This window comes from Salmo trutta, chromosome 33 (genome assembly GCF_901001165.1).
Source record: "Salmo trutta chromosome 33, fSalTru1.1, whole genome shotgun sequence".
NCBI classification, from domain to species: domain Eukaryota; kingdom Metazoa; phylum Chordata; class Actinopteri; order Salmoniformes; family Salmonidae; genus Salmo; species Salmo trutta.
Genome location: NC_042989.1, coordinates 16,417,377 through 16,441,400, shown reverse-complemented (window position 1 = coordinate 16,441,400; position 24,024 = coordinate 16,417,377). Strand labels below are relative to the sequence as shown.

Sequence of the window (24,024 nt, the reverse complement as noted above, 5' to 3'; positions counted from 1 at the left end):
GCTATATGCTCTCTTGGGTAAATAAATTAAACTAGCTCCAGTAGGCTAGTCTTTTTGAGTGTGAACTGTATTACTGTACTGTATTGTATTATACTGTATTATATTGACTGGAATTACACAAATCATGATAAAACAGAAGAGGACATGCGATTCTGGTGCAGCACATGCGACCTACAAAGTTACAAGTGTAGGCTAGCTAATTTGATTTTAATTTTGAAATATAGTGTTGAGGATCAGCGTGGCAGACGTGTTGTTTCCTACCCTTACCACCTGGGGGCGGCCATTCAGGAAGTCCAGGATCCAGTTGCAGGGGGAGGTGTTTAGCTTAGTGATGAGCTTTGTGGGCACTATGGTGCCCACCAACACCACCTCGGACACCACATCCAGCTTCAGACAGACACATATAGATTCGATTTTTTTTAACTTTCGTTTATTTAGGAAATATTTTAACTCTTTCTTGAACTGCATTGTTGGTTCATTTTAAGGGCTTGGAAGTATTTCATTGTAACAATACAATTTGATTTGGTAGCAGGGTGGTGTGAGGTGTACGTGGACAGAGGGGTGCGGAGAGGGACTGATGTCCTGAAGGCCTTAGCTCTGTGGGCTACTGCTGTCTTCCTTGGACGACCTGTACTCTGGGGGCTCACCTGCTAGGTACAACTGTGTGTGTGCGCAGATGATGCCAATTACAATGATCATATGCGGTTGTGATACCTATTTTAGTTGAGTGTCTGCTAAATAAGTGAAATGTAAAATGTGGGTGGGTGTTTGAAGGGAGAGCAGGGTGTCAGTTATGTTCTGGAGCTCATGAGAGACGAGATACACCTGGCGATGGCCCTGGCAGGTAACCATGGTGACCACTATCCATAGCTAATTAAGCTACTCTGGCCCTTACCTCCTTCTCTTAATTCTAGCCCTCACCTCCAATCCTTTAATTTATCCAAGTATGTGTAACTGCATACTTGGAGCGTCTGAAAGTGGGTGTTGCAAAAGTGGGTGGATCAACAGTGATGTGCGTAACATCAGCACTGTTATTGGTTAGACAGGCCATAGCCCGGTGCGCCATGGGTCAGCTTAATGTTAAAATAGCAGCCACCTGAAACAGTCGAGTGGAAACAAATCTGCCCAATTAGCTAATTCGCTTTCCATACACCAACTTCTGTTCATCCACCGTTCTTTCGCCATGGCCACTTTCAGACACACTCCACGTATGCAGTTACCCATGACTGCATTTATCTGCACTGACCTGAGTTCAGAGGTGAGGGTTGAACTGTGTATTTTGTCTGCAGGATGTTGTTCGCTGGCGGAGGTTAAAAGAACCCTTGTCAGAAGAGCTGAATTCACCTCCGGGATCTGAAGAGTGAAGACGCGGAATTCTCTCACACACACAAATTGGATTTCAAGGCACCAGCCATGTAACACCTGGATAAATTAATGATTTAATACATTTGTAAATTGTAGTGACCCTCGCTGCTTTTCAAGTTTCCAAAACACTACAAATCTGATGTAATGTGCTGATGAAATATCACCTGGTATAATTTGCAGTGGTGGGAAAAGTACCCAATTTTCATACTTGAAAGTAAATATACATTTAATAGACAAAGTCTCAAGTAAAAGTCACCCAGTAAAATCGTACTTGAGTAAAAGTCAAAGTATTTGGTTTTAGATATAAGTATCAAAAGTATAAATAATTTAAAATTCCTTATATTAATCAAACCAGACTGCACGATTTTATTTACGGGTAGCCAGGGGCACATTCCAACACTCAGACATAAATTTACAAACAAAGCGTGTGTTTAGTGAGTCTGCCAGATAAGATGCAATAGGGATGACCAGGGATTCTCTCTAAGTACGTGAATTAGACCATTTTCCTGTCCTGCTAAGCATTCAAAATGTAATGAGTACTTTGGTTTCAGGGAAAATGTACAGAGAAAGTACATTTTCTTTAGGAATGTAGGAGTAAAAGTTGTCAAATTTAAATAGTAAAGTACAGATACTTGAAAGTACTAAAGTAGTTTTGGGGGGTATTTGTACTTAAGTACTTTACACCACTGATCATTTGAAGCCTCATTAAATCATGTTTCTTCCCAATATGACTGATGTTGCAGTTTGACTAGCCTTGCACAGCCATCCTTAGAAATCTTGTCTCACTGAACCCTGGGCTTCCAAGGGTTTGACTAAACCTGCTGTACTGGAGAAATCCCTAAGCTAGGAGACAGAACTCCCGAGTGGCGCAGCATCTCAGTGCTAGAGGCGTCACTACAGAGCCTGGTTCGATTCCGGGCTATATCACAACTGGCCGTGATCGGGAGTCCCACAGGGCGGCGCACAATTGGCCCAGCGTCAGCCGGGTTAGGGGAGGGTTTGGCCGGGGTAGGCCGTCATTTTAAATAAGAATGTGTTCATAACTGACTTGCCTAGTTAAATTAAACAAAAAAAACTAATGGCAATACAAATAGCAATAGTCAATCTCATAATCAACAGCTGGTGACTTCAGTAGACCAGCAGATGTCACTAACACAGCTTGGACACACTAAACCTTCTTGGTACAATTGGTGGCAATGTTGAAAACGTCCCCATCGCATACACGTTTAAAATTCCCACCACACACCCTTGCAGAATCCTGATCTTCTTTACAGACCATACTAGCAATCTAAACAAGGAGTTGATACCTACGGCGGGAGAGCAGGATCATGGTTTAATCACATTCATCAGATACAAAACGCTTCCCATGGCAATACTGAGATTAAAAATACACACTCAGAGTTAATTTTGGAGTCTTTCCAAACAAGTGGGTGTGTGTGTTCAACTTGAGTACTCAGGCGCATCAATGGCTGTGGAGTGTATTAAGTTGCAACCGTTACTTGGTGCTTGCTGAGTTGCCATGGTTACTTGGTGCTGTTGAGCACAGCAACAGTCTTCATGCCATAGTGATAGTAGCTGTAGCCTGACACAGTCGTCGTTACCGCTGTGATATACCTGCACATAAACACAGTATTACCAACACATGCAGAACAAAAACAATGAACCATTTAGAGTTTCAGAGTGCAGTGTGTAGCGTGCCAAAACAGACTGCCTGTGGTGTGTTTCTTACCATAGGGCTTGCAGGAGCGGACTGTCTGTGTAGTGAAAGACAGGTGAGGCCAACGATGCTGCTACTAGGAAGAGCTGGATCGCTGTGTTCACCTGCACGCGCGCATACAACCCACACACACAATTAACCAACTAGACAAATGACAGAGGACTGTTGTATGATGTTTTGTGCATGAGTATTTAGATATATGTGTGTGTATATAAGGTACAGAAACTTACCTTGCTGAGGGTGGTGGGTTTGAGCTGCGCTGTTGTGTAGCAGGGGTTAAAAAACTTACTGAGAGTCACCTGGAACGAGAGAGAAGGAAAGAGAGAAAGAGAGCGAGAGGAGGGAGCGAAAGATAATTATTATGTAGTCTAAACAAAGGAACGGCAAAGATCTAAACGCAACAAAGTTCTGGATCCACTGCCATTCATCTCCTCGTTCCTGTATCCTACTGATGGACCATAGTGTCCGTGACAGCTCTGAACGCTGTGTGTGAGACTTACAGGAGGTGGGACAGTCTTGTATCTGACGTAGAAAACAGCTGCTATCAGACCAACGTCTCTGGCTATCACCAACGCTGTCAGGGGAGCTAAGAAAAGACACATGGTCAGAGGTGCTGGAAGAGCACAAATTTAACAACTAATTCATTTTTGCTTTCAAATGTCTTCTACATCTATGAGTATTGTGTTGACATTGTTTGGGATTATTAGCCCTGTAAACAAAGATTTAATTGAATTTCGCAGCAAGGAAGGACTTGCATTTCAACACACCTGGGATGAGCTGTGCGTAGGTGAGACTTATGTAGAGAACGCTGATGAGGATTTTATCAGCCAATGGGTCAAGTGCGCTGCCCAGCGCAGACTTCTGACTGGGCCAGTTACGGGCTATATAACCATCCAGCTACAAAGACAACACACAAGGTTAACAGTGTGTAGTATGTATGTGTGTATGGTGGTGTATTATTTAATTTATCAAAGTATACTATATATAAACAAAAGTATGTGGACACCCCTTCAAATTTGTGGATTCAGCCATACCTGTTACTGACAGGTGTATAAAATCAAGAACACAACCATGCAATCTCTATAGACAAACATTGGCAGTATTATGGCCTTACTGAAGAGCTCAGTGACTTTCAACGTGGCACCGTCATAAGATGCAAGTCAGTTTGTCATATTTCTGCCCTGCTAGAGCTGCCCAGTCAACTGTAAGTTCTGTTATTGTGAAGTGGAAACATCTAGTAGCACAACGTCTAGGAGCAACAACGGCTCAGCAACAAAGTGGTAGGCCACACAAGCAATGTCAGCACAATAACTGTTCTTTGGGGGCTTCATGAAATGGGTTTCCATTACCGAGCAGCCGCACACAAGCCTACGATCACCATGCGCAATGCCAAGCGTCGGCTGGAGTGGTGTAAAGCTCGCCGCCATTGGACTCTGGAGCAGTGGAAATGCGTTCTCAGGAGTGATGAATCATCTTGCAGTCTGACAGACAAATCTGGGTTCGGCGGATGCCAAGAAAACACTACCTGCCTCAATGCATAGTGCCAACTGTAAAGTTTGGTGGAGGAGGAATAATGGTCTGGGTCTGTTTTTCATGGTTTGTGCTACGCCCTTTAGTTCCAGTGAAGGGAAATCTTAACACTACAGCATACAATGACATTCTGGACAATTCTGTGTTTCCAACTTTGTGGCAACAGTTTCCCTGTTTCAGCATGACAATGTCCTCGTGCACAAAGTGTGGTCCATACAGAAATGGTTTGTCGACATCAGTGTGGAAGAACTTGACTGGCCTGCAAAGAGCCCTGGACTCAACCCCATTGAACACCTTTAGGATGAATTGGAACGCTGACTGCGAGCCAGGCCTAATCGCCCAACATCAGTGCCCAACCTCACTAATTATCTTGTGGCTGAATGAAAGCAAATCCCCGCAGCAATATTCCAACATCTAGTGAAATGCCTTATTGCAACAAAGGGGGGACCAACTTCATATTAATGCCCATGATTTTGGAATTAGATGTTCAACAAGCAATGTCCACATATTTTTGGTCATAGAGTGTATTTCAAGCTGTATGTATGTGTGTACCACATCAGTAAATCCAGCCAAAGCAAAGAGCCCAAGGGAGAGGTGAAAGTGTTGCTCAGTTATCAGGACTCCCAGGACTGGAGCCAGTGCGATGCGACACACACACAGCAGGTTGGGGATGGTCCACGGGTTCTCATACTGAAACACACATAGAAAGTAAAAAAACAAACACTGGTTGAGCAAAATTTAGTGCAGGACTGTGCATTGTTCATATGACTAGAGAGTGTGTGGTTCTTTGCCTTTAAAACATGCCATGACAGGACAAAGGTGACAGCAAGGGAAACCAGCCCTAAAAGTAGACTCAGCAATATGGCATAATTTAAACGACAGCAGGGCAACTTCCTGCTCACAGACAACAACAATGAATCTGCCAAGACTACCACTTGTCTTACCACATCGACCTACACCACCTACCAGTTCTTTAAACTTGAACAGTCCTTGACCAAGATCAGATGGTCCATCAGCTGGCTGGGTGGTTTCCCTCAGGTCCACTCCAGGTGTGCAGTCGGCTGGGGTCTCACGGGGTTTTCCACTACAGAGACCTCTCCAGCCTGGAAACACACCAGAACTCACTGGGAACAACCTCAACCCCAGGAGCAGATGAGAGTTAGACGAGTGATCAGTAGGGTAAAACCTAAAGCGGCTGTCGTGACCTCTGCGGTGACAAGATCGGGTGACGCTTTCGGTGGGACCCTTTAGCGCATGGCCGCTAACCTCTGGGGTCGTTGGGCTGGGGATGTGCGTGTCCTGTGGGGGATGTGTGTGATATTGTGTGTAGCTGGACCACTGGGCGACAGAGGAGACGCTGTTTTTAAGTCTCTGCAGCAACTTCAGTTCTACCCTCACACACACACCTGTCTGCTGCCGCCATGACGCAGGAATTGCCCAACACACACTTCTCGCACAGTGCGCTACGTGCCCTCGCGCACACACCGCCAAGTTATTTTTAGAAACCGACAAGAACATCGCGAACAAGACGCGACTTACAAACTAACCTCATTTACCACTCTTCACACACACACAACTGTTTATAACACCTCCACGCTGGTTCATATTTGTCCTGTTTCCTTAGTATCAACCAGCAGCTCTAGCCGATCAAGCCAACGTGTTCCATGTTTGCTGCCGTATTCCGCGACAGTTTTACGACGTCGTGGTATTGGTGGATATCAACACAGATACAAGCATCTCTGATGCCAGTACTACAGGGTTTCCCAAAACTGTGATTTAAAAGGTTAGCTAGGTTTGATAATTTGGGTGATTATAATCCGATAATGCAGGATGTGTCACCATTTTGGGCGTTCAGAGTGCATAATTTTACCAATACCTGCCTCCTTTTCTCTAAAATGTGAAGGTTATTTATTTCACGCATGCGCAGTCAGATAAATCCTTGAACCAGTCACTTGCACCTCAGCTGAACAAACAGCGCCTCGCAGTGGACTCTATACGCAACTGCAAAGGAGTCTGCAAAACCCTGTTCCTAATATTTGTACTTTATTTTATCAAAATGTTCATATTTCTAGCTTATTTATTTTGCCACATTCGTCCCCAGAGCAGTTAAATTATAAGATTTGCATAATACAAATAGTCAAAATACATGAACATTGGTCAGGAATTAATATTCAAACAGATTCATTATTAATGTATTAAACTGTTACATTAATATACAGTACCAGTCAAAGGTTTGGACACACCTACTCAAGGTGAAAGTCAGTCAATCTGGAAAATTTCAAGAACCTTCAAGTGCAGTCGCAAAAAAACATCAAGCACTATGATGAAACTGGCTCTCATGAGGACCGCCACAGGAAAGGAAGACCCAGAGTTACCTACAGGGGATAAGTTCATTGGAGTTACCAGCCTCAGAAATTGCAGCCCAAATGAATGCTTCACAGAGTTCAAGTAACAGACACATCAACTGTTCAGAGACTGTGAATCAGACCTTCATGGTCGAATTGCTGCAAAGAAACCACTACTAAAGGACACCAATAAGAAGAAGAGACTTGCTTGGGCCAAGAAACATGAGAAATTGACATTAGACCGGTGTAAATCTATCCTTTGGTCTGGAGTCCAAATTGGAGATTTTTGGTTCCAACAGCTGTCTTTGTGAGACGCAGAGTAGGTGAAAGGATGATCTCCGCATGTGTGGTTTCCACCGTTTAGCATGGAAAAGGAGGTTGATGGTGTCAGGGTGCTTTGCTGGTTACACTGTCAGTGATTTATTTAGAATTCAAGGCACACTTAACCAGCATGGCTACCACAGCATTCTGCAGCGATACCCCATCCCATCTGGTTTGCGCTTAGTGGGACTATCATTTGTTTTTCAACAGGACAATGACCCAACACACCTCCAGGCTGTGTGAGGGCTATTTGACCAAGAAGGAGTGATGGAGTGCTACATCAGATGACCTGGCCTCCACAATCACCCAACCTCAACCCAATTGAGATGGTTTGGGATGAGTTGGACAGCAGAGTGAAGGAAAAGCAGCCAACAAGTGGTCAGCATATATGGGAACTCCTTCAAGGTTGTTGGAAAAGTATTCCAGGTGAGAATGCCAAGAGTGTGCAAAGCTGTCATCAAGGCAAAGGGTGGCTACTTTGAATAATCTTAAATATATTTTGATTTAACACTTTTGGTTACTACAGGATTCCATATAGTTTTGATCTGCACTATTATTCTACAATGTAGAAAATAGTAAAAATAAATGAAGACCCTGGAATGAGTAGGTGTGTCCAAACTTTTGACTGCTACTGTATAGATATACATCTCAGTATTGGAAGAATTCACTGATACACAACCAATTATTTACAAAACATGTGTATTGCAATAAGTAACGGCAGGTCTTTAAATGACGTTTGTGTATTATATAGTCTGTAGCTGGTACTGTCTGTGTCCTTTCTTCAGCAGGTAGCCCTGTTCATTCAGAGAACTGATGAAACCCTCAAAGTCTGCAACCTGAATCAAAACACACACACACACGCACACACACACACACACCCTTTTGAATTCCACGACCTGCAACATAACAGCAGCCGTAAGACTGAAAGCAACAGACAGAGGTGTGTGGGTGTTACCTGTATGTTGAGGTCCTTGGCCAGGCTGCGTAGCTGTGGGAGGTCGTACAACATGGTGTGTGTGCGCTGAGCGTGTGTGTTGAGCCCAGTGATAAATCTCTTGGCAGCCGAACGCTGACTCATCCCAACACCCAGTACTGACCGCTCAAAGTCCAGACCTCCACTACCATCAGAGAAGGTATCTGCCAGACTGACACACACAATATACACATTCACACACACACACACACCAGAATGTCCCCCACAGAATTGTCCCTTTTAATTGAGCGTATTTTCATAAATCTGTTTTACCATTCAGAAATGAAAGCACTATCTAGTCCTCCCCCATTTGAAAGTATCATAAGTATTTGGACAAATTCACTTATAGTGTAGTCAATTTAGTCAAACGTTTTGTATTTGGTCCCATATTCCTAGCATACAATGACTACAAACTTGTTGAATGCATTTGCAGTTTGTTTTGCTTGCGTTTCAGATTATATTGTGCCCAATAGAAATTAATGGTAAATAATGGATTGTGTCATTTTGGAGTCACTTTTATTGTAAATAAGAATATAATATTTCTGAACACTTCTACATTAATGTGGATGCTACCATGGATTACAGATAATCATGAATGAATCATGAATAATAATGAGAAATCTTTAGAGGTATAATATCATACCTCCCAAAAATTGCTAAGCTCCATGTTTTGGGGGCATGATCTCTGTGCATCTGTAACGAACTCACCCATCATTATTCATGATTCTTTCAATACTATCTGTGATCATGGTAGCATCCATATTCATGTAGAAGTGTTTAAAACATTCTGTTCTTATTTACAATAAGTGACAGTACATTATGTACCCCAAAATTGAATTTGTCCAAATACATCTGACACCTTTATTTCTAAACAGTAAAACAGATATGTATGGAAATACCCTCAAATAAAAAGATGATATTCTGTACTCACCACCTAAAACATTTGATTTCAAATCCAAACTGCTTGAGTAGAGGCAAATGACATGTTTCAGCTTCATTGTCCAAATAAATACGTAGGGGAATGTATGTGGGATAGTGTGTTACCTGTGTTTCATGATCTCCACTACGTCTTCAGCGTCACTCTTGGTGGCTGTCTCTCTGAGCTCCAGCTTCGCCCGCGCCTACACACACACACACACATAGTCAGGGCACAGGCTCAGGTCTGTGTGACATGTTAGAGACTTTAGGATGTGTTATGATCAAATTCCATGTGTGTATTTGAGTGAGTGTGTTTGACTACCTCTGTGAGGCGGATGAGGGACTCCAGCTGGCGTGTGGTGATGGGTGTGCCGTCGACCGGGTGTGTGTGTGAGCGTAGGGAGAGGTAGAAGTCCTGGAGCGTCTGGGCAGCGGCGGTAGAGAGCGAGGGATGAACGTAGCGACGGGCATAACCAACATATTTTCTCAGCAGGGAGTGGGGGATGGGGTCTACACACTCCCCTGGACACACCTAACAGAGACAGACTCAATGTCAGAAATTCCATATATTTTGGTAAAGTACTTTGGTATTTGTGTGTGGGTACCTGCAGCCGGTCAGAAAGAGGTGTGTCAGAGGGCTCCAGCAGCGAGCTCTGTGATTGATGGTCGTCTCCTCGTGTAACCACGGCACCTGAAGCCCCTCCCTTCCCTGACCTGACGGCCATGACATGTTCCGACAGCCGGCGGTCATGTGACTCATCAGGAACATCCAATAGGAGGAAGACCACGTCAAACCTCGAAAGGAGGGCACTGCCCATCCTACACGCACATACACAAAATAAGTCAACTTGTACCTACAGTTTAGCATTAGCTAAAAATGAAAGGTGAAAATGTGTGAGTCTACTTGAGGTTTTCGGAGACCGTCTTGGCCCTGTTGTAGTGTCCTCCAGCAGGGTTAGCAGCAGCGATAACAGAGGTCCTAGCAGGTAGGGAACACACCAGACCAGCCTTAGCCAGACTGATGGTCTGCTGCTCCATGGCCTCTAGTAACGCTTGTTGCTGGTGGCCCAGCTTATCAAACTCATCTATACAGCACAGCCCTGACACAAACACACAAATGGCACAGATAGGTTGGATGATGACAGTTGGGATGATGATAGTTGGGATGTAAGCGCACACACACACACACCTCCCCCTACCTTGGTCTCCTAGTACCAGAGCTCCAGCCTCCAGTGCGTAGTCTCCAGAGCCGGCGTCTCTGGACAGAGTGACGGTTAGCCCTGACGTACTGGTAGTGTTACCACACACATAGATCCCCCTGGGAGCCACATTACACACCGCCTACACACACACACACACAGTTACAACGGCTGAGGTTGGCGTGTTCGTAAGTGTGTGTGCATGTTACCTGTAGCATCTGACTCTTCCCCAGGCCAGGGTCTCCCACCACCAGTATATGAGGGTCTCCTCTGATGGGGATCCTGTTCTTATCATCAGCATGCTTCTGACTGCCTCCAAACAACGCTAAGGACAGGCCTGCTTTTACTAGCTACACACAAACAAAACACACATTTATTTTTAAACAAACACATTTTTTTGAAACATGGCCATAGCTTACCTGAAACAACATGACCAATGGAAACTAGGCTCTCACCAGGTGGCCGTAGATGGCTGGACACAAGGAGCTGGAATACAAATCACATCAGTCACTCACAATATATAACAAAAGCACTATATTAGTACAGTAGTGTCACAGTAGTATTCTGTGTGTGCGTGTCTTACTGTACGATGAGCTTCAGTAGATCAGGTTGGCTGTGTATTTCCTGGATGGCGTACAGCTCCTTCAAAGAGAACTCTATCCCCGATGACCTTTCTCCTCCAGATGACCCCTGACCTCCAGCCTCCTTCACTTTCTGACCTTAAGAAGAAACTTGATTGTCCACACAATTTGAAAACACTTCATTGTTTGGCCTCCCAATAATATGAGTAACAACTACACAATAACAGACCTACAGCTACCTTTAGAGTTGCTGACGGAGTTGGCCTCAATGTAGAGCAGGAACATACACTTATCCTTCTTCCCCCTGCTGCCGCCTACACACACACACACCACACAAAACACACACACACCTCATCAATTACTCAGACAGTGCCAGTGATGTTAACAACTGTGTGTGTGAGTGAATACCATCGTCTTGGCTGACTCGGACTGTTCCAGTAATAGTAACGGTGTCTCCAGGGACCGCACTGTCACAGAGGTCAGAGGTCAGATGACATTCCACCGTCCGAGGGATCCGCCCTGCCTCCCTCTGCTCTCCTCCAATCAGCTCCTGGACCCTGGGGCACCATGGGAAATAGAGTTTGCAAACAGCCTCAGTCCCCTAAACACTTTCCCCCCTAGTCACTGACCCCTAGCCCATACACCCTAGACACAGACCCCTAGTCCATAACCCTAGAAACGTATGGAGATATAAGAAGATTGGATAGGTATGTATAAGCATTATAAATAATAGTGTAGTTACTTGATATTCTGCCAGTCCACAGTGAGGGTGAGAGGGGAGGTCCTGTTGGGGACGAAGGAATGACTGCGACACTGTGGCTGCACACACTGAAGAAACACACGCACAATCAGCACACACACACACAGCCTGTGGTTCAAACCAATGTAGGTTGTAGTGAAAGTGCTTTGTGGCAAGGTGAGTGTATGTGTTGTACCTTGGTGGGCATGGTGAACTTGCCGTGTGGCAGGGTGAGTGTGTGTGTGTGTGAGCAGCCGGAGCAGGTGAAAGCCAAGCGTGTGCAGAATGGCCTGATGTTGCTGACACGTACCACGGTCCCCCTCACACACACCAACCGACCAAACACACTCGCACGCAGCGTCCTCAGGGCTGTCAATGGCTCATAGTTATACAACCTGAAACAAACACACAGTTATATAACCTGAAACTGAGTCAGAGAGAGAGAGAGAGTGTGCGTGTTTTACCTGGCGCTGATGTGGGGTATGTTAATGATGGGTGTGGCTCCCCCAGGAAGCCCTTCCCCCTGTAACTCTGCAGCGTGTCTCTCCAAGTCCATCGTCAAAACCTGACACACACACACATATTAAAATACATAGACACAACTACCTTCAGTGAAGCGTGTGTGTATATGTACCTGGTGTATGGCGAGGCCCAGACAGTTGAGGGTGGTCTCTGGTTGTTCTCTCAGCTGATTGGACAGGTCCGGCAGAGCCATATACACCTTCTTATCCTCAACAAGAGCCTTATAGTCCACCAACACACTGCCCTGACGCTCAATCTCATCCTACACACACATACAAACAAATTAAGCTTGCCCACTCACCAAAGGCTACTATTTTTAGAGGTTAAAACAATGTGCAGAAATCTCATTTTTTTCAACTTACTTTGTCATAGAGGTGTATCTGTGAGGTGAAGTACTGTTCAAACACTTTGATCTTCTCCACATACGGAGAACTCTCTATGAAACCTTCATACAGGAAACACACACACACACACACAAATAGATAATTACAAAAAAATAGGTATATAGACAACACACACTAAAATACAAACACACAACAGTAGGTTTGCGGGACCTTAATTGAGGAGGACGGGCTCGTGGTAATGGCTGGGGCAGAATAGGTGGAACGGTATCAAATACGTCAAAGACATCACTTCCATGTGTTTGATGCAATTCCATTTACTCCATTATTATGAGCCGTCCTCCCCTCAGTAGCCTCCACTGATACACACCTACCTTCAGTGAAGTAGAGGGCCCAGCCTTTATAGGGAGAGAGTCTGTCCAGAGTGGTCTGACACACACGGGACTGAGAGGAGCCTAGAAAGAGACAGCAAGAGAAAGAGATACTGAAGCCTCCACAATGGAGTCAGTGTTGTCCCAAAACCAAGGGGTTGGAAATCATTGAGGGGTTAAGGAATATTTTGAGGCTAGTCTTATCTCTAACTGTCCCTTACCTCTAACCAGGCTAACTGTGTGTGTCTGACCCATACCTCTTTGAGTACTGGGGGGGCGTGAGTTTCCTCTCCATGGTCTTCCCCTCCATCCCCCTCCTCCTCCTCCCCTCCATCCCCCTCCCCCTCCCCTCCATCCTCCCCTCTGCCCTCCTCTGCGGGAGCCGTGAGCAGAACCCTCTCCACTCATCTTACACCTGGAAATGAGAGAAGGATAACGTAGAGAAAGAGAGAGGTTCAGGTGTCTGGGGATGAATATGGATAGCTCATTCTGAAGGCATCCTAACATCCTGAACATTTGTGAAAAACTAACATTGGAGAATGGAGCAAAGCAGGCTAAAGTTGCCAATGAAGATAGTCCTCGCTCTAATAGTCCTCGCTCTAATAATGCCTCGTTCCTTGTTGGAGTGTATCATGGAGAAGGATGTGTTTTTGGTAGATCCATTTGCGGTCAACGAGATGGTGGAGGACACACTGGGGAAAGGTGGAGTCAAAGTGACCAGGAGTGGTATTGTGTTGATTTATTGCATGTTAGAAGAACAAAATTAAAGTGCATTATGTCTTGGGGAATTATCAGAGTATTTAGTAGAAAGCTTTAATTTTCTGATCTGGGCACCGGTAAAAGGTGTAATCTCTGGCGTTGCGGTGGAAATTGAGGTTGGAAAACTAAAAGCAGAATGGTACCAGGAGTAGTGGGGGCAAGTCGAATGAACTGTATGGAGAAATGGAAGGACAGAGGAAAGCCTATATAATACGGTATGTTGTGGAAGAGTCAGTGGAATCACGTTCCTGAGTTCCCTGTAAGGGTGAAGAAGGTCGAAGTAGCAAGAATCCGAGCTGTCCACCAGGTCCCCTATGCAGAGGCAGTGCAAATAGCCGAATTAAAAAATGCACATTATGAAGAAATGGCAATGGATGCTCCGCGGACCGCCATAATGCCGATGAAGAGAAGATTAACCTCGCTAACATAACTCGTTTAATAGAGGAATATGACGCAATTAACAGTCAATTCAATAGCTAACGTTAGCTGTTATGTTGGGTGTGAACGACAGCTAACTTAGGTCACCTGAGCTAGCTAACTCACAATGTATGGTGAAAAGTTAGCACATAGCTTAACTATCTTCAGCTAACTCACCTGCTACTAGAATAGCTAAATTAGTTAGCTAGCAAACGTTAGCTACAATCGTGGAGACAAATGTTTCTACTCACCCGAGTTGCTTGGCTGGGAAGCAAACGTCACTTCTAAAGACAAACTTTACAGAATAATAGATACTCTTTGGTTACGCTTCTTTCATACGCTAAATGTGCAATGATATTCTTAACTAGCTAACGTTATAGCAGATATATAAACCATATATTTGGTTAACAACACGACAGCTTCTGTATTCAGTTGATGATGGTTCTGTTTATTAAATTTGTTAGCTTTGGCGCAATTTCGAGGCAACTTCCGCTTCTTTGCAGCGGAAGACCATTACCAACAGGATAAACAAATACTAATCATAGTTTTGTTTTAAGTCTTGTATGAATAGCTATATAACATACTTGTTATAGGAGCTAGCAGAAAATATAAATGCAGTATGATTCGTACGGGGAAAAAAGCGTACTGGATTAAAACTTGCAATTTACTCCAGCTCGCTAGGTGGTGGTGATGCACCAAAACTTTGAGGATATCAGAATTAATAGTCACACAACCGAGGAAGATTCTCTCTCATCAGCACCACCTCTCAGCATCCATTCCCAGCTAAACGGATTCTCCGGAATATTTGTTTTTACCTTGTCGACGACACACACACACAGCCCAAACAGCAATGGATACCTCCGGGAAAGAGAAGGAGGCGATGCAGCTGATGGCTGAAGCCGACAAGAAGGTCAAATCCTCCGGCTCATTCCTGGGGGGGATGTTCGGGTGAGATGAGATGCACTGGTTTCCTTGTTCAAGTCAGTACACGAGCGCTGATTCAGTAATTCATCACGGAGGGGGGAAGGGTCGATGCGTTGCATGACATTGGACAAAAAAATCGCGAGGGTATTGGTGATGTAGCTGTATGATGATTAGGCCTACATTCATGTAAATGTTTTAAAAGTATCATTATGCAGTAGTGAGGGGGAGAATGTCGGGCCTGTTTGTCGCAGTCAGTCAGGCCTCTGCCTTGGGGAGAAGATCTGCACTGTTCCGGTCATCTGACAGCAAATTGTCAACATTTACTGTTTAACCACCAGGATATCGTTGCTCATTACAGATGAAAGGGTAGTGGCCTATTATATAGGTACGAAAGTCCAGAAAGGACATACTGTATGAATAAATAAATAAATACATTCCTACGTTATGTCAAGATCACAACTTATTTACACAACATCACCAAAAGTATGTGAACACCCCTTCAAATTAGTGGATTCGGCTATTTCAGCCACACCCGTTGCTGACAGGTGTATAAAATCGAGCACACATCCCTGCAATCTCCATAGACAAACATTGTCAGTAGAATGGCCCGTACTGAAGGGCTCAGTGACTTTCAACATGGCACCGTCATAGGATACCACCTTTCCAACAAGACAGTTGTCAAATTTCTTCCCTGGTAGAGCTTCCCCGGTCAACTGTAAGTGCTGTTATTGTGAAGTGGAAACGTCTAGGAGCAACAACAGCTCAGCCACAAAGTGGTAGGCCACACAAGCTCACAGAACAGGACCTCCAAGTGCTGAAGCGCATAGCATGTAAAAATCGTGCGTTCTCGGTTGCAACACTCACTACCGAGTTCCAACCATCTTCTGGAAGCAACGTCAGCACAAGAACTGTTCGTCTGGAGCTTCATGAAATGGGTTTCCATGGCCAAGCACCCGCCAGCAAGCCTCAGATCACCGTGCACAATGCCAAGAGTCTGCTGGAGTGGTGTAAAGCTCACTGCCATTGGACTTTGGAGCAGTGGAAACGCGTTCTCTAGATTGATTAATCACACTTCACCATCTGGCAGTCTGACAAACCATACAGAAATGGTTTGTCAAGATCATTGTGGAAGAACTTGACTGGTGTGGAAGAACTTGACTGGTCTGCACATAGCCCTGAGCTCAACCCTATTGAACACCTTTGGGTTGAATTGGAACGCAAACTGTGAGCCAGGCCTAATCGCCCAACATCAGTGCCGACCTCACTAATACTCTTGTGGCTTAATGGAAGCAAGTCCCCGCAGCAATGTTCCAACATCTAGTGGAAAGCCTTCCCAGAGGAGCGGAGGCTATTATAGCAGCTAAGGTGGGACCAACTCCATATTAATGCCCATGATTTTGGAATGAGATGTTCGACGAGCAGATGTCCACATACTTCTGGTCATGTAGTGTATCTCATGATCACGACATAACAAAAGTTGTTTTGTCGAGATCACAAGATACACTCTATAAATAGGAGTGTGAAGGTATTGATGATGGATTGACAGTATGGCTGAGGTGGAAGAGCCCATGGTGGATCAGAGCATACGTTGTTTTATTGATTGCTACACTAAGTTAGAATGTTAGCAAGCTAAATGTTCCTTGCCTAGAGCTAAAAGCACATGGGGCATTTAAGCCCTGACTGATGTCTGACGGCAGCACTGTCTCCAAGGCTGTGTGTTCCACCCCCAGGACCACAGTCAATCGCATGCAAGCAATAACGCAGCCAACTTGGCTAGTCTTGTGAGTGAGCTAGCTAGGTAGTCTTGTTACCTAGCTTGCTAGCTAGCTTGTTATCTGTGCAGGTTGTTAGCTTGCATAACTGATATGCATATAATTGTAAGGGACACTTAATATTTTTATGGATAATATTTCAATTTACAGAGCTTGATCAGATTCAATAGCAGCTTCAGAGGCTGATAAATTAGGATTCTGCCTTGTAGGCTTTCCTTGTTAAAGCTCCTTGCAAGCAGATCAGCATTCAGTGCATTATGTATATGATCAAGAGTGGTTGCACTCTGTTCCTGGCAGGCTGATCCGATTCAATAGCATCCTCAGAGGCTAATAATATGAGCCTTGCATATGAGGCTGCTTTTGAATCTAATCAGCCTACCAGGAATAGAGCACACCCACTCTAGATTATATGCATCAGCCTATAAAGCACTTTGACAGCTAATCTGCATGAAAGGAGCCTTACCTATGAAACAGCCTACAAGGCAACATCCTGACTTATCAGCCTTTGAGGCTGAAATTGTATCTGATCAGCCTGTCAGGAATGGAGCTTACACACTGTAAATAAAAATTATATCCACAAAAACATGAAGTGTCTCATATAATTAAATAACAGTTACGGAAGCTAACAAACAGCATAGAGAGCAAGCTAGCTTGTTATCTAGCTAGCTAGCTCACAAGACTAGCCAAATGCATGCGATTGGCTGTGGTCTTGGGTGCGGCATGCAGCCTGGTAGACTACCTGTCAGGCATCATTCAGGGCTTTAATGCCCCACGAGAGCACTGCGATCAATGCAGCCACAGGGCTCCTTGATGAGGTTGTTATCGTGCATCTGAACAAATTAATGGATGATCCATGGTACTTTTGATTATCTCGTGATTTCAACAAAACAACTTTTGTTATGTCGTGATCACGAGAAAATGATCTTGTGATCTTGACAAAACACTGTTTGTTATGTACTGTAATGATCATGAGATAAATATGTCATGATCTTTAGATAACAAGATAATATTTTTTTATTCATACAGTATGTCCTCTCTGGACTTCCATATTGGCCTATTCTGTAGAACAGACATGGCTCTCTGACATGTAGAGTAGGCCAACTCTACTCTATTCATGAGATTTCCTTTAGTAGACAACGTTCAGTTTGTATCCTCCTGAATGAGAGCCAGTAAACACAAACACACATTTTCTGACGATGTCCAGGTCTATAGCTCATATACCTGCCAGTTTTTAACCATGTGTGTATGTGTGTGTGTATGTGTATTTCAGGGGGAGTCACCACAAAGTAGAAGATGCATGTGAGATGTATGCCAGAGCAGCCAACATGTTCAAGATGGCCAAGAACTGGACTGGTGGGCCTCACACACACACACACACACACACACACACACACACTGCTGAAATACTATAGATGTTACATAGACATGATAATTATGTTTGTGTGTGTGTAGCTGCTGGTAATGCGTTCTGCCAGGGGGCCCGGCTCCACATGCAGCTGCAGAACAAACTGGACTCAGCCACCAGCTTCGTCGACGCAGGGAACGCTTACAAGAAGGCTGACCCTCAGGGTAGGAACACGTACCCATATCCACTCACTCCAAAACATACTAGACTAGAGGGCAAAGCCTCCCTGACATCTGGGACCCTCCCCTTTGATATTAGTCCCTAATAGTAGATAAAGTATGCTTTTGTCTTTGGTCTCTCTCTCTTACCCTCTCTGGTGGGAAAACCTAACCTCTCTTACTCTCTGCTCCCTTCATATATCTCCCTGCCCCCTTTTCTCTTTCTCTCTCCCCTCTTTCACTCCTCCCTTTCCTCCTCTTTCTTGTAGAGGCTATCAACTGTCTAAATGCAGCCATCGATATTTACACTGACATGGTAAGCCTAGTCCAACCCTTGAGCCCTGACCTCTAATCCCTAACCTGTGACCTCTAACCATACCACTTTCATCTTTAACCTGCTTCACCCATTTCTATGTGCAATTGTGCATGTACTGTGTGTGAAGGGGGCTATTTTTTCTAGCCATCATCAGCTGAGACCGCCCGATATAAAGGCTGATACAGAATGTACTGTATATTCTAGTGATTCTGTATCAGCGTTGTTGCAATCAACGTGTTATTCTCCATCTCTGTCCTAATGATCCACATGTGTATTACAGGGTAGGTTTACTATTGCAGCCAAACATCACATCACCATCGCAGAGGTGTATGAGTCTGAGCTGGTGGACATAGAGAAGGTACGGAACACACACAAAACGTGCGCACACACACACACACACACACACACAGAACTCCATATGAACAATACTTTATTTGTGTGTCTCCTGTTACCCAGGCGATCGCCCACTATGAGCAGGCAGCCGATTATTATAAAGGGGAGGAGTCCAACAGGTGAGTCTCCTGTGATGTTTAGTATAAATTAATACTATACCATTCAGTTATGCTACCCTCTACTATTACTCAAATGCTATTGTATTATACTACTCAAGTAATTTCTATCATAGAGATTAGGGTTCAGGGGGAGTTGTCATGAGGGGCTCCCCAGGTCTCTATGCTGGGACCTGTGCTGTTCCTTCTGTCTCTCACTGTCTCTCTCCTCTCTCTCTCTCAGTTCTGCTAACAAGTGTCTGCTGAAGGTGGGCCACTACAGTGCTCAGCTGGAGCAGTATCCGAAAGCCATTGAGATCTACGAGCAGGTGTGTTTTGCCTGCATTTTAAAACCCTGAAATGTGATGATCGGTTCTCTCTGAGAGATGTCACAGTGATGTAATGGTGTGTGTGTCAGGTGGCCACCAATACCATGGACAACCCCTTGCTGAAGTATAATGCCAAAGAGTACTTCTTTAAAGCCTCCCTCTGTCACTTCATAGTGGATGAACTCAACGCAAAGGTATTATTATTATCATTATTATTAGTGGTAGTTGTTCTCTTGTTTTGAAGCAAGACACACAGAGTAGACACATTCTTCATATTATTCTAACTGAACCGAGGGAGTACCTGTCAATTATTAGTGATTGTGTGTGTGTGTTTTGTGTTTTTTTTTATAGCTGGCCATAGAGAAGTATGAGGAGATGTTTCCTGCTTTCGCAGACTCCAGAGAGTGCAAGCTGCTGAAGGTAGACACGATGAGCGCCTTTGTGTGTGTGCGTGTGTGTAAAAGACTTCACGCTGCTCGTTTAACAGCATAGCTTCCTTCTTCACGAGCCCACACCCATCTCCCCCTCTCTGTCTCTGTAGAAGTTGCTGGATGCCCATGAGGAGCAGAACTGTGAGGCGTTTACTGAAGCTGTTAAAGAGTTTGACTCCATCTCTCGTCTGGACCAATGGCTCACCACCATGCTGCTCCGTATCAAGAAGACCATCCAGGGAGATGCTGGAGATCTCAAATAAAGAGAGATAGAGGGGTGGGTTGGGGGAGGATACAAGAGGGAGGGAGGGATAGAGAAAAAGATGGCTAGGTAGATAGATGATGGAGAGAGAGGAGGGGAGAGAGGATGGACAGAGACAGAAGGAGAGATGAGGGAGAAAGGGATGAAGGGAGAGATATAGGGTTAGGGCAGTGGTGTGAAGGGAGACAGGTCTTTATGCGTTTGATGTGTTCAGTGTAAATAAGTCCATGGCTCCTGTAGTCCATCATGTCTTACCATACCTCTCTTCACACTCCTGTCAAAAACGCTGTTTCAACTTAAAATAGGAGTTACCCAGCTGATGTAAAGTTACGTCAACTTATCAAGATGAGTTGACAAAACCAGGGAACAAATGATTAGATATATTATAGTATACAAGTTCATACAACTTTATATTTTAGGTCAGTGGGGTACACTTACACTCATGTTTTAAGTTGAAACAGTAAGCCTTTTACAGTGCATGTCACACTTAACCTTCCTAACCTCTCCACTGAATGTTCCCTTGTTTGGGCCCTGTACGTTCATGTTTTAACATGTAGGGCTTACAGATAGTGTGTCAAAAGGTGGAGTGTGTGTGTGTGTGTGTGGCACACACACAATGTATCACATTGAAGCCAATATATCTGTGCCAGTGCTGGTTGTCATTGTTTTGTTGTTGTTGTTGTTTTGTGTGTGTGTGTGTGAGTGAGTGAGTGCGAGAGACAACCAAAGGGACACCCCGTTCTATTCATTATATTTCTATGGTCCCCTTAGATATGTTTTCCACCCCTAGACACCTCCCCTAATCCGCTAGACACTTGTGATCTGAAAAGATTGGCTAGGTAATAGCACACACAAATCCAATCCTCTCAGATCTACACGTGTTAAGGGTCAAAGGTTAAGGCCAGAGATTATGGGAAGTGTCTGTAATGTAGTGTGTGTTGCTGTGGTGTGTGTATTCCTCTCAGCATGTTGCCATGGTAATGATGTGTGTGTTCAGTGTTGTGTGCAGTCAAACTACATGTTATCACACATATCTCTATGTTCATGAATTACCACACGTTTGTGCAAAAATTTACTAAAAATAAAACTTTAACAAACTTGCATTTGCTGCGGTGTGTTTGTGTGTGCTTGTGTGAAAGAAAGCGAGAGGGGGGAATATTGAATATTTCTATAATAAAAATCAATGTAAAAAAAATGTAATACATTTAAATTGATGGGAATTTTCGTGAAATCAAATAACAATTATATCTAACACTGATTTTCCTAATTGTTTGCACGTTTGTCAGACTGTAGGACTACAAACAAAACATTTCCTTCAGTCTGTATCATCTCATCTTGTCAATGAAACAGCAAGCAACTTCGTCATTTTTTCAGACATTCCGATGTTGTTTTTAGAAAACCGCGATATTTGTTATCAGCAACGTTCTATTGGCAGTTCGTTTCTGGTTGTTTGTTATTTTGTCTACCCTGTCCATTAATCACGGAAGATATTTCACTTTATATATTTCATATAGGTTACGTTTAGATTATTTTATCACATGGATATTCAGGAAGTGTCAGGATCACCTGAGAGCATCCGTCAGTCACCAGATCGCTATAACTCTCTGTCGGACAGTCTCTCGAGCGGTCCTTTTGTATCACGCCATCCCGTCCCGTCCCGCAACGTGGGGAACTACCTGTTGTATGATCCGCTGCAGGAAAACGTACTCAGAGCTGCGAATACTCATAGCGGAGAGGAGTTGGTGTGCAAGGTCTGTGGATTAAAACAAATATATACAAATATTTATTTTTGAAAACATGATGGTGCCCAATCACCTACTCTTATCTCTTTTCCATCTCAATCGTTGGCGCCATCTTCTAGTCTCTTCTCTCTTTGTCTCCTTACTCCAGCCTTTCCCCATTATCTCCTCTTATTCCTGCAGTGCCAACATGCTCAACAGAAACAGGACCCTCATGTACAGTAGGCATGTGTTCGTATGTAGGCTGTGCAAGCACAGTTACACCATAATGCAGATCTAGTCTTATTGGTTTCATAGGGCCTCAAAAGTATTTCTGAATTCCAGTTGTTTCACCTATAATATTGGCTATTGTAGAATCTTGATGTCTTCTCAACAGTGTTCCTGTGTTCTAGGTGCTTCCTGTCTCTCGGTACCGGGAGGTTCTGTGTTCGTACTACTGCCTGCCCCCCCACCCCAACATAATTGAGATGCGTGATGTGGTTGTCGGGGACGCCCATGCCTACTTGTTCTTCCCACGTTCCTACGGGAACCTAGGGGTGATGCTCCAGGCCCGGCGGCTACCAGAGGACACAGCCAGATACCTGTTCCGCCAGCTGGTGTCGGCTGTGGCACATTGCCATAACAATGGACTAGTGCTCAGAGACCTCAAGCTGAACAAGTTTGTCTTCAAGAACAAGGAGAGGTGTGTGTGCAGAGCAGCCTGGTGACCTAGAGGCCGGAGAGGGAGCATACGTGACAAATAGCTTCTTAACAAAGAACAATTTCTTAAGCAAGAATTTTGCTATGACTATTTGGGAGTGGTCTAAGTAGGAGGGGAAAACTGAAAACTAGCTGTTATTGGCAAAGAGGTTTAGAACTCTCTTTCTTATTGGTCTATTAACTCATTTACCGCCTGTTGATGTCACCAGGCAGGCCAAAACTCCATCCCACCAAAACAGGCTGAAATTTCAGGCGCTTAAAGGGCATTGTCATAATTTTCACAATATTATTCCAACCTCAGTGTGGAAATGTACAGGAAATCACATTTTTGACTGCACTGGGCCTTTAAAGTTAATTTCCTGCAATTCTACACATTTTGCCATGGGGCAGCAATTCTACTCATTTTGCCATGACTTATGCCATGTTATTGATATCTGAGTGACTTACTAAATCAATGGGGTCCCCCTGGAGGTCAGGAACCCTGGGCACATGCCCTGTGTGCCTGTATTCGGCCTGTATTCGGCCATGATTAATACACATTTAGATAGCTGGCTAGACTAATTTACCAATGTAAAAATTGTTAGCTGACATGGCTAATTGAGTTACTGTCAGTGACTGACATACTGTAACAAGAGAAAAACTGCTGATGCACAACCAAATTTGCTCAATTTTGAAATTGCATCTTCTGTATTCTACATCTTGTGTATTCTAGTTGAGATCCCGACTGAGTTTAATTATTTTTGGTCGGGCCCCATTTGTGTGTGTGTGTGTGTGTCAGGACCCTGTTGATGCTGGAAAGCTTGGATGATGCGGTCATAATGCAGGAAGGAAACACCTCCCCCTATTGCAGCCCAGGACATGGGGACGTCTCTGGCAGTTTGTGGGTCTGTGCTCCAGCTACAGATGTCTGGTCTCTGGGAGTGATGCTCCACGCGTTGCTATTGGGCTGTTACCCTGTTGGGGCTGGACTAACCCAAGAGAGGGCCGTACTAACCTCGCAAGCTCGCTGTCTGATACGCTCAGCCCTGCATTCTAACCCCAACCTCCGCCTCTCTGCCTCCGAGCTTCTCACACACCCCTGGCTGTCCACACATGCACAGGCATACACACAGGCACATACACCAGATCAGACTGTACCTACCTGACACACACACAATATAAAGCAACACCAATAAAGGATGACATTTGTATAGAATTGTGTTCTTCATTTTCTTTTATGCTATTTTTAATAACACTATTATTATAGTTTTATATATTGTAGATTAACTTTCACCCTATAGTTGAATCAAAGAGTTTGGAATATACTGGTTAAAGGCACTTAGTCAGTGGCTCTTGATATGAACGTCAACAGTAGCCTACAGCACTTGAGTTTCCATGCTTTACCATTTTAATCTTTCCATTTG

The 24,024-nt window shown here is 44.3% G+C and overlaps 4 protein-coding genes and 1 long non-coding RNA gene across 6 annotated transcripts; 3 read left to right on the top strand and 2 right to left on the bottom strand.

The window, feature by feature from the left end:
* The first annotated feature begins 570 nt into the window (after positions 1 to 570).
* On the top strand, positions 571 to 1,460 carry LOC115172490 (uncharacterized). The gene is made up of 2 exons (XR_003871441.1): positions 571 to 654; positions 1,290 to 1,460. It is a non-coding gene; the product is annotated as an uncharacterized LOC115172490 (long non-coding RNA).
* Positions 1,461 to 2,683: 1,223 nt separating this feature from the next.
* On the bottom strand, positions 2,684 to 6,317 carry crls1 (cardiolipin synthase 1). The gene is made up of 7 exons (XM_029729973.1): positions 5,579 to 6,317; positions 5,165 to 5,302; positions 3,850 to 3,979; positions 3,583 to 3,668; positions 3,313 to 3,381; positions 3,095 to 3,186; positions 2,684 to 2,979 (listed from the first exon to the last, which is right to left on the bottom strand). Exons 1-7 carry the CDS (start codon positions 6,128 to 6,130, stop codon positions 2,889 to 2,891), a joined length of 1,158 nt encoding a protein of 385 aa, XP_029585833.1. The 5' UTR covers positions 6,131 to 6,317; the 3' UTR covers positions 2,684 to 2,888.
* Positions 6,318 to 7,960: 1,643 nt separating this feature from the next.
* mcm8 (minichromosome maintenance 8 homologous recombination repair factor) lies at positions 7,961 to 14,665 on the bottom strand. Its single transcript, XM_029729968.1, has 20 exons — positions 14,350 to 14,665; positions 13,180 to 13,337; positions 12,926 to 13,006; positions 12,573 to 12,655; positions 12,323 to 12,472; positions 12,153 to 12,253; positions 11,885 to 12,083; positions 11,692 to 11,777; positions 11,358 to 11,506; positions 11,189 to 11,263; positions 10,952 to 11,087; positions 10,824 to 10,854; positions 10,578 to 10,718; positions 10,369 to 10,510; positions 10,074 to 10,269; positions 9,775 to 9,988; positions 9,492 to 9,701; positions 9,296 to 9,372; positions 8,234 to 8,423; positions 7,961 to 8,114 (listed from the first exon to the last, which is right to left on the bottom strand). The coding sequence occupies exons 2-20, from the start codon at positions 13,328 to 13,330 to the stop codon at positions 8,022 to 8,024; spliced, it is 2,505 nt and encodes an 834-aa protein (XP_029585828.1). The 5' UTR covers positions 13,331 to 13,337; positions 14,350 to 14,665; the 3' UTR covers positions 7,961 to 8,021.
* Positions 14,666 to 14,948: 283 nt separating this feature from the next.
* Positions 14,949 to 21,286, top strand: LOC115172487 (N-ethylmaleimide-sensitive factor attachment protein, beta a). 2 transcript variants are annotated; one of them, XM_029729969.1, is made up of 10 exons: positions 14,949 to 15,046; positions 18,065 to 18,147; positions 18,247 to 18,363; positions 18,627 to 18,673; positions 18,954 to 19,031; positions 19,130 to 19,185; positions 19,406 to 19,490; positions 19,580 to 19,684; positions 19,842 to 19,910; positions 20,032 to 21,286. In XM_029729969.1, the coding sequence occupies exons 1-10, from the start codon at positions 14,949 to 14,951 to the stop codon at positions 20,182 to 20,184; spliced, it is 891 nt and encodes a 296-aa protein (XP_029585829.1). In that variant the 3' UTR covers positions 20,185 to 21,286. The 2 variants fall into 2 exon arrangements, with proteins under 2 accessions (XP_029585829.1, XP_029585830.1); XM_029729970.1 differs by lacking the exons at positions 14,949 to 15,046; positions 18,065 to 18,147; positions 18,627 to 18,673 and having other exon boundaries at positions 18,256 to 18,363.
* Positions 21,287 to 21,535: 249 nt separating this feature from the next.
* Positions 21,536 to 23,792, top strand: LOC115172488 (tribbles homolog 2-like). Its single transcript, XM_029729972.1, has 3 exons — positions 21,536 to 21,934; positions 22,315 to 22,604; positions 23,400 to 23,792. Exons 1-3 carry the CDS (start codon positions 21,722 to 21,724, stop codon positions 23,764 to 23,766), a joined length of 870 nt encoding a protein of 289 aa, XP_029585832.1. The 5' UTR covers positions 21,536 to 21,721; the 3' UTR covers positions 23,767 to 23,792.
* Positions 23,793 to 24,024: the final 232 nt, after the last annotated feature.

Coding starts and splice junctions, on each gene's coding strand:
- LOC115172487 (XM_029729969.1), top strand. CDS start 14,949: ATGGATACCTCCGGGAAAGAGAAGGAGGCGATGCAGCTGATGGCTGAA. Junction 15,047..18,064: donor TTCCTGGGGGGGATGTTCGG/GTGAGATGAGAT, acceptor TGTGTATTTCAG/GGGGAGTCACCACAAAGTAG. Junction 19,032..19,129: donor AGCTGGTGGACATAGAGAAG/GTACGGAACACA, acceptor CCTGTTACCCAG/GCGATCGCCCACTATGAGCA.
- mcm8 (XM_029729968.1), bottom strand. CDS start 13,330: ATGAGTGGAGAGGGTTCTGCTCACGGCTCCCGCAGAGGAGGGCAGAGG. Junction 10,855..10,951: donor CTACTGAAGCTCATCGTACA/GTAAGACACGCA, acceptor TTTGTATTCCAG/CTCCTTGTGTCCAGCCATCT. Junction 9,373..9,491: donor CCCTCATCCGCCTCACAGAG/GTAGTCAAACAC, acceptor GTGTGTGTGTAG/GCGCGGGCGAAGCTGGAGCT.
- crls1 (XM_029729973.1), bottom strand. CDS start 6,130: ATGTTCTTGTCGGTTTCTAAAAATAACTTGGCGGTGTGTGCGCGAGGG. Junction 5,303..5,578: donor TGTTCAAGTTTAAAGAACTG/GTAGGTGGTGTA, acceptor TGTGTGTTTCAG/TATGAGAACCCGTGGACCAT. Junction 3,669..3,849: donor CTACGCACAGCTCATCCCAG/GTGTGTTGAAAT, acceptor GTCTTTTCTTAG/CTCCCCTGACAGCGTTGGTG.
- LOC115172488 (XM_029729972.1), top strand. CDS start 21,722: ATGGATATTCAGGAAGTGTCAGGATCACCTGAGAGCATCCGTCAGTCA. Junction 21,935..22,314: donor GAGAGGAGTTGGTGTGCAAG/GTCTGTGGATTA, acceptor CCTGTGTTCTAG/GTGCTTCCTGTCTCTCGGTA. Junction 22,605..23,399: donor GTCTTCAAGAACAAGGAGAG/GTGTGTGTGCAG, acceptor TGTGTGTGTCAG/GACCCTGTTGATGCTGGAAA.